We start from the raw sequence: 8,602 nt of genomic DNA on the forward strand, positions 1-8,602 counted from the left end.
AAAAAATGAAATACAAGAAAACATCATATCTCCTGCAAACATCATGTGCAGTATATTGTCTACTGTTTGTTTCCATGAGTAAATAGATGCTTAGTTTGCAAATTATTACAGAAGTTCCACCTGTTTTACATCTTCCCCTGTGATCTACTGGTTTGACCTGTCTGCTGCAAGCTGTAACCTGTTGTCCTGAAACAAATCATTGTGGGAAAAAATACTTTTGTTGTCAGATGTGTAAAAGTGAGGGAGTTACAGACAAATCAGACARTATAAATGTTCAGTAAGCTATATATAATAAAAAAAAACGAACCAAAACCAAGAAGTGCAGAATTTTGTAATATCAAACTGTTGTTTTGTCAGTTTTAAATGTTTRTTGAGTTTAATTTCTAATTTTTTGAAAGGCAAAGCTAGGTTATTAAAGATTTTTTGTATGAAGTTCCACTAAGTGTGTGTGTTTTTCCTGGAATAGGAAAAAATATATAGTCTTTAGGCCTTTGTCCATCCATCTATCTGCTCATCCATCTTCTGTGGCTGCTTGACCTGCCGGGAGTTAGTGCCTTTTTCGAATTATCCTTTCCTATTCGAGAGTTTTGTTTATCATGAAATGTCGTAATTTACCARGAAATTAAGAAAGAAAACARCCTTCTGAAAGACACAGTAGAAAGAGCCTGTTGTGTCCAGCAGGCGGCAGTGCAGGATTGCAAAGGAGAAGCTATCGTCGATAATTCCTCAAAGAAGAAGAGTAGCAACAATGGCTGCTGCCACAGGACAAAATAAACAGAGTGTTTCGACCTCAGATGCGGACTTCTTACTTCACCCTGAGCTCCTATCTCAAGATTTTATGCAGCTCATTTTAAAGGAGGTGAGTTAAATGTTGAAGAGGGATGCGGAAGTAATCATTTTATTGTAGAAAAAACGAAGAATGTTGAAAATGTAGCTTGTCAGCTAAACAGTAGGGCTGTTTTTCGCTCTCTCTCCCTCTCTCCGTCTCGCTCTCTCTCCCTCTCTCGCTCTCTCTCTCTCAGTGCGTGTTGTGTGAATTTTATGTTGGATTCCGAGGTTTTCTTTGTTCTGAACCAGAGAAATGTCAGTACCAGAGCCTGTGAAGACAGGGACCGGCTCACAGAGCTCTACCTGCGGCATGTCATCCCTCTGCCGCAGAGGACTTTACCCAACAACCGCTGGGGACGGAGGATGCAGAAGAGCCAGGGGAGACAGACAGCCGCTGGGCACAGGTCAGAAAGGTCAAGGTTCACTCTTCAGGCTGCAGGACATTRATGGGTTTTAYCTGAAGGATGCATTTCTTGCTGTCGGTTAGGCTACTTTTTCTATATTTATCCCAAGGAGCTCTTTCATATTGTCCCACGTGTCACTTATCACCACAAAATAAAATAANCTGAAGGATGCATTTCTTGCTGTCGGTTAGGCTACTTTTTCTATATTTATCCCAAGGAGCTCTTTCATATTGTCCCACGTGTCACTTATCACCACAAAATAAAATAAGAATAATAATAAAAAAAACAAAAATCAAGAACACATAAAGTGAGCAAATAAATAAAATATCGATTTTAGACAAAGCTAAGTATTAAAAGAAGTTGCATTTTTTTTATTTCTTTGTAAGCCTCTAATATCAAAAAAACACACATAAGGATTTTAGATGAGCATTTTCCAAGTCATTCTTTATTTTTATATTATTATTGTTACATAAAGATGTAACCTTATGAAGTAAAATKTACATAAAGAGAGTACAATGCATGATTGTTTTTGACAGCAATCTGTTCTACATCATACTAACTCTCCTGCCAAGCTATTGCTGACAGTATCTTTCAAATACCTTCCAGGTCAACTTGTCTCTTTTAAATATTGATTTATTGTTGATCTTCTGAAACATTTTGAGAGACTACATGTTTCCCTCAAAATGTGTTGTATTTAGTAAGGCTTTTTATTCTTTGCAATTGATTTCGGGCACAGTCCTTATACCAACCGTTCGTCAATAAATTCATATCTTATGGATGATTCTTACTCAGCTTTACAGCTGATAATTAATTTATTTTCTATAATATTCTCATCCGGTGTGGTTCTTGGAAGCATGTTTTTTTTTTAATTTTTTTTTTATTGTTTTATTGGTTTTTAGTGGCCTTTATTTGAGAGTGGTCAGACATGAAAGTGGGTAATGAGAGAGGGGAAAGACATGCATGAAAGGGCATTAGGCCAGGACTCGAACCTATGGCTGCATTAAGGACTAAGGCCTGCATACATGGGTCATTATTTAGCCCTGCGCCACYGTAGCACCCCTGGAAACATGGTTTTGAGACATCATAATTCAACAAAATCTAATTATATTTTAGTATCAGGTGTGTCACTTGCGTCAGACTGGATTAACTGTAGTAGATATTCATTTGCACAGTTGGAAAATCCCTACTGGGATCTGAGGTTGATCACAAGAAATTGTCCACCGTAAATGTAAGAAATAGTAAGAAAAAAAAATTTAAAACAGCTCTGACCTTCTCAGTATTTACTCATCCCTTTGCAGATGTGTCTATCTTTGACTAAGCATCTGAACATCTGTTGGATATTTTTGTCGTGTTCCCAGCTCCTRTAATGACCAACACAGGAAGAGACCTCTGATTGCGTTTGACGGGAAGTCCACTCAGTCGTCCCCGCTGAAAGTGAAGAAACTCGAGGGCACGAAAGGCTCCGCCGGAGTCACAGACAGACTGAAACCTCCTCCTGCTGCTAATCTTTCCAACCCCATCCGYAAACTCTCAGGCACTTCATCGTTGTCTCCCTCGTCCACACATCGCAGCTCTGAAACCGCAAACCTCAAACGGGACGCAGGCGACTCGGTAGGAAGTTACTTTGATTGACTGGAAATCTTTCAAATCAGTTCATAATATGGTACTATAACAGCTCGAGGAGTTTTCCMKAAAAGAAAATGGAACAAATATTGTTTTTAAAAGACTATAACAACGATTAAGCGTTATGGTTAATTTTCTCTTGTTTTTTCAGGATGCTCTAAAATCTGCAGAGGTGAAGAAAAAGATCCAACACATAACGTGGCCATGACACCTGACCCAGCATGGCAGCTCAGACTCATCCATAAATCTCTCCCCATCATGTCTTTTACCTCTCACAGCCTAACCTCTCACCATCACAGTTTTCCAACTAAAAGATGTAATGAGCGTTTTTTTGGGGGGTTTTTTTTTTAGACGTCACAAAGGACCCCTTTAATATTCTTATTTATGGTGGACAGAGACGCTCAGGAGATCAACCCTGCTTGTCGAAGTCARGATCTTCCTGGTTGCTTTTTGCAGCCTCAAGTGCCCTTTATGTCCTCATAGCCAGCATCTCCCATCTTGTTTTTTTTTAATTTTTTTATTTAATAACAATGACTGTTGATGCTTTCATGTATTTRATGAAAATGTGATTTTCCTGGTTTATAAAACCTACAGAAGAATCCTACACTTTGATACGGATAGACATATTGATGCACCAGTGAGAGACTTGTTTCCCTAATAACTACATTGTTTAGAAGTTGAATCGATGTCATTTGGTAACCAATGGATGCTTTTCAGTTTTTGCTGTAATTCCAGTAAGGTCAAGGTTTTATTTAGTAATATTTTTAAAATCCTTAACTGATCATGCTCAAGGGTTAAATAGGCATCAAGCGGAAGGTTTGGGAAAACTATGAAAACTTTTGTATATTGAGCGTAAACCGACCCGAGCTTAGATCCCTGTAATGCTGTATTTATTGGTTAGGATAATTTCCCTTTGCAGCTGATGTCTTTGATGTAGACAAAGTTCATTACAAACACACAGGAAAAAAAATGTTTTCAGCATTTGTAGAAACAGTTTTTTAAAATAAATTCTCAACACACTTCTTTGTTGCCTTAAGTCTTGGAGGAAAGTTTGTTGGTTTTGTCTCAATTATTTCATAAACATTTATTGTAAAATTTACAGCACATGACGTACTGTTATATTATGAAATCAAATATTATTGTCAAAGACCTTTAATTTTTTTCTAAGTCATTTTGTTTGCACATTATAAAAGGCTACAAAAATTAATTGATAATTATCGGTAGCTTGGATGTTCTCATCATATCAACTTTTTATCAGTCCTAGGAAAATACTTTTCAATAAATGCTTTCAAGAACTAATATACTACTTGCGTTTTATCTAAAGCTCCTCCAGAGTGTTTTTTTTCTCATCTTTTAAATACTTTTTAGTAGTGAGCAAACATGTATTTTGTTCAATATGGCTTTATTAGGGTCGTAGCACAATGCAAATAGTATTTATTGCCTGAATTGCTGCTTCAAGTCTTTTGTAGTGTGTCTCTGCCAGGTTTACACATCCGTCTTGCAACTTACACTTTCAAATGTTGGCACCGATTTTCAAACTGATTTAGGTTTGGACTTTCACTTGGTCATTTTAACACGTTAATATGCTTTGATCTAAWTCACTCCATTGTAGGCCAAAAAGTAGTTTTTTTCCCCTCCCGTCTCCCAAATGTTTGCTGAATAAACTGCATRATTTGCTGCTTAATTTAAACGTGATTTCTGTTGGATTTCTTCTTGTTACTTTTCCATGAAGGCCAGATTTGTTGAGCGCTTGACTAATAATATATCTTGACAGATTCTCCCACCTGAGCTGTATCTCTCTGCAGCTCCTCCAGAGCTGCTTTGAGCCTCTTGGCTGTTTGCTTGAGCCATCATTGTAGATGAGAAGCCATACTATTTATATTTATTATGATTAGGAAGTGGTGGTTTAAACATTGGCTCTRAACATTTCCACATAAAATCCCAGTAATATGCAGTGACATTTGTGGATGAACTGTGACAAAATCTGAAAAATTTTGAGGTAAAACAAATTTACAATTCAGCTTTCATTTTATTCATTTCGTTTATTTCTTTTTTTWAATTTTTGACTTAAACATCTGTCTTTCACTCTCCCAAGAAAATACAAGGGYGAGCGTAGTTCAAATTCTGCATTTGAGAAAACCCTTTACATTCATGCCTACAGATACTTTATTAGTAAATACATTTTCATCTTGAAGGAACTTACARGTAACTTTGAATAAGCKTCATGAAGTCAAAAAACACGATTAGTGTGCAATCCGGAGCTAAAAACAATGTACAGTCATAGTTATGCTAAAGATGCTATACTTTATTGTCTAATATTACTTATTCAATATATGCCATTTGTTAGTTGTATTGTTATCCCTCAGGCAGAGTTAGATGTCTTTGCCACACTCTGGGCACAGGATATCATCCCGTTCAGTCAAGAAGCCACGGCCAACCAGGGACACGGAGCACTTCTTGCAGTTGAAGCAGTCGTTGTGCCACTGGCGCTCCTCGAAGGAGATGTATTTGCTTCCTCCGAGACCTGAAGGAAAAAACATCAAGTCTACCATCAGGAGACTTGAGAAAAGCAGTTTTGGATYCAGTTAGCACGAGGATTGTTTGATTACCACTAATCGGGGTGGTGCAGGAGGCACACTTCTTGGCATAAAGGTTGCAGAAGCAGTTCAGACAGTAGGCAAAGTCGTCTCTGGAGGTGAACCTCTGGCCGGACAGCTGCTGYTTGCAGCTAGTGCACAGGAAGCAGTCCTTATGCCAGGGCTGGTCACGGTAGGTCACCCCACCGGTAGTGATGGGCTAATCAGAATGAGCATCATCTTATCGAGCACACAAGAAAGTTTCGTAAATACACATAGATGTGCTTGAAGTCCTACCTTCTTACAGTGCACACACTGCATGGCAAACTGCTTCTCGTAGCAGGGCACACAGAAGTTCTGACTCTCCTTCGGGATGAAACTCTTGGTGCCGATTGGCTGCTGGCATCGCTTGCAGGTGAAGCAGGTCTCATGCCAGCTGTTGCCCTTGTGCTCCATTTTCCTGGAGCCTTCAGGAAATTGAGATGGAAGAGGCAACAGGAAGTTAAAGAGATGGAAAAAGAAGCAGTGCTGAGAGAGAATTATAGGAATCAGCTTTGAATCCTAATAGAGTAATTGGGTAATTGGGTATACTCATAACAATCGGTTCAGTTTGGATAAGACTGGTTGCATTGTGAATGGTGTAATTAAATTTAACCCGAGTTAAATCGGCACTAAGCAGCTGGAGTTCATCTTGTACATCTATGCACCACAAAGTTATGTTTTCCWCATTTATAGTTTAAATTTTTGGCTTTCTGCTGTAGGTGGCCAAATAAGAGTATTTCAGCTACACTCRAGGAAGACTGAACCTTGGTTATTTCTTAAGTTGTTTACAATTGTATAATTTTAATAGAAAGAGGTGTTGTGTGTAAAAAAAAAATTAAAAGGTGGGAAAACAAACAAAAAAAGGTCAGTAGAAGTTTGCATTCTACCAACCAAACAAAAAACACGAGTGGAAAGTGAAAGTTTTCTAAATGTTTCCTGTTCATGTACAAGCTGATAGTAGCAATGCAGCAGAGCCACAAGTAGCTGGAAGTTAGAAAAGTAGACATGTTGTCTTTTGTCTTCTTTTCTTCTTATCTTTATTCATTTGACAAACCGGTCGGTGTTGCCCTGTGATGGACTGGCGATATGTCCAGGGTGTACCCTGCCTCTCGCCCRAAATGTCAACCTGGAGATAGGCACCAGCACCCCTTCTGACCCCACTGGGGACAAGGTTGTAAGTAAATGGATGGATGGAAACCTGCCAGTTGGTAATCACTATGCCAGATTATAATGCATATTTAAGTGTTGATGTGTTGTGATGAGGACGTAGATTTAAAATGAACATTTTGTGAATGCCACTTCACTTATTGATGCCTCTGGCGATTGAATTATTTTCGGTCACTTCTTTCTACATTTCATTGTGAGCGTCCATAGGGCTACCTCAGCCTGATCACGGAGGTAACAGGCACTCAAAAATATCTTGTCAATTCTTTAAAAGTTGGGCATCAAATAAGTTTTGAATTGCTTACATGCATGTCCATTTAATGGTGAATGGAACCATTTTGGGCAGTGCAAGCAGTACTCAACTTGCAGAAATAAGAGCTCACCTAAGGCAGAAGTAATGCTAGAAATGCCGCTGCTCACCCCAGCCCACCCGCCTCTCAGGAAACGTCCCCCAAATTGCCTGCCTTTGGTCACATCAAAACTCTTGAAAGGAAAATCTAAAAATCTTTCCATGGTRTATTTGATTTCCTTTTTACCTGGCATGATGGTTTTCTTGCACTCATGGCACTTGGAGGAATACTCATTGGAGTAGCACTCGGTGCAAAGAAGTTGCTCATCCTTGGTGGAGAACGGCTTGTCCACCAGGGAGCGCTTGCACTGGAAGCACTTGAAGCAGTCCTCATGCCAGTGACGGTCCTTGTAGGACAGATCCTGCAAGGAATGTCAGATAGTTGTTGCCAAGCTGACACAGTCTCATCTTGCACATGTCTGTAGTGTTTCTTTTTCAATTCAGTCACTTACCCTGGTGTTGCAGCCAATGGGTTTCTTGCACTCTTCACAAGTGTTGGAGTACAGGCTCTCGTAACATTTCACACAGTAAGGGTTGTCCTCTCGAAGAACGTACTTTTTCCCAAACAGGGACTCCTTGCAGTAGTGGCAGTCGTAGCGCTCGGTCATTTTGACCAAGAGTCACTCACCTGGGAATCGAAAGAGTGCAGGCTTTATTTGTTTGTAAGACCTTTCCAAAGAAAATAAAGGAAAACAGTTTTCTCTCTAATCTTTCCTACCAGATTTCACTTTGTTCTGTGCATCAGGAGCAGAGAGTGACCGGTTGCGGAGATATAAATAACTCCCATCAGCCCTGCTTAGAGACAGTCAACACTTGCCCTCCCTGCATACCAACGCCCACTATGCAAGTGTGTACTGACCCATACAGGGCCTCACTTCCAACTGTCAGCGCTAGATCCCTGTTTCCCTGGTCATTGTGAGCGGCTCTCGTAGTAATGACTATTAAAAAACAAGCAGCTGCTTGGGGTTTACCTTGTACTGCGATACTACGTATTTTTCTTACAAGTCCAGTCAGTTTTGTCCGTTCTTCATGTCTGGCTCATAGTTTTAAAACGAGACCTGTGACCGACTGGGGGGGGATCCTCTTGGAATCGARGAGGCAATACCATTTTTTATCTGGACAAAACCAAGACTTTTAATCCCGTCCGTGCCTCTCTGTTACAAACGCAGTCGACCCCTCCCACATTCCCTCATTGTCTGCTGCTCCCACCATGACTCACCTAGCTTATATAAGGATTTATCTGACTCCTAAAAATACGGAAAGATAATCTGAAAGGCCACAAATAAGACCTGCAGCTATTTGGACGTGCCATGCAGCTGTTTTGTCAGGTTCGGGGGTCCGCTTTGATGCCCATCCATCTGGGAGCCCGACTGCAAGGAATTTAACCTCCAGTGAGCTTTTGCCTCTAAAGAAAAGGCGGCCTCTTTTAAAAACGTCTTTAAATCTGAAATAAAACTTACAATTTCCCAGAGAAAGAAATGAGAGAATAAAAAAAATGTCATTTGCTGCTTTTTTTTTTCTCTCCAAGCCTCCAGATGTTTTATTGATGCTGATAGTTGCTTTTAAAGTTGTGTTAAATATTGCAACGACTTGTACATACTCTGATTGAGATGCTT

The 8,602-nt window shown here is 39.7% G+C and overlaps 2 protein-coding genes across 3 annotated transcripts; one reads left to right on the plus strand and one right to left on the minus strand.

The window, feature by feature from the left end:
• Positions 1–511: 511 nt before the first annotated feature.
• On the plus strand, positions 512–3,880 carry lg2h2orf49 (linkage group 2 C2orf49 homolog). Of its 2 annotated transcripts, none has more exons than XM_008434722.2 (4): positions 512–859; positions 1,078–1,232; positions 2,591–2,843; positions 3,007–3,880. In XM_008434722.2, exons 1-4 carry the CDS (start codon positions 749–751, stop codon positions 3,061–3,063), a joined length of 576 nt encoding a protein of 191 aa, XP_008432944.1. In that variant the 5' UTR covers positions 512–748; the 3' UTR covers positions 3,064–3,880. The 2 variants fall into 2 exon arrangements, with proteins under 2 accessions (XP_008432944.1, XP_008432952.1); XM_008434730.1 differs by having other exon boundaries at positions 767–859; positions 1,023–1,232.
• A 984-nt stretch (positions 3,881–4,864) lies between these two features.
• fhl2a (four and a half LIM domains 2a) lies at positions 4,865–8,117 on the minus strand. Its single transcript, XM_008434743.2, has 6 exons — positions 7,705–8,117; positions 7,439–7,614; positions 7,174–7,348; positions 5,729–5,898; positions 5,465–5,651; positions 4,865–5,379 (listed from the first exon to the last, which is right to left on the minus strand). Exons 2-6 carry the CDS (start codon positions 7,592–7,594, stop codon positions 5,228–5,230), a joined length of 840 nt encoding a protein of 279 aa, XP_008432965.1. The 5' UTR covers positions 7,595–7,614; positions 7,705–8,117; the 3' UTR covers positions 4,865–5,227.
• Between the last annotated feature and the right edge of the window lie 485 nt (positions 8,118–8,602).

Source organism: Poecilia reticulata, linkage group LG2, assembly GCF_000633615.1.
Source record: "Poecilia reticulata strain Guanapo linkage group LG2, Guppy_female_1.0+MT, whole genome shotgun sequence".
In the NCBI taxonomy this organism is placed as follows: Eukaryota; Metazoa; Chordata; class Actinopteri; order Cyprinodontiformes; family Poeciliidae; genus Poecilia; species Poecilia reticulata.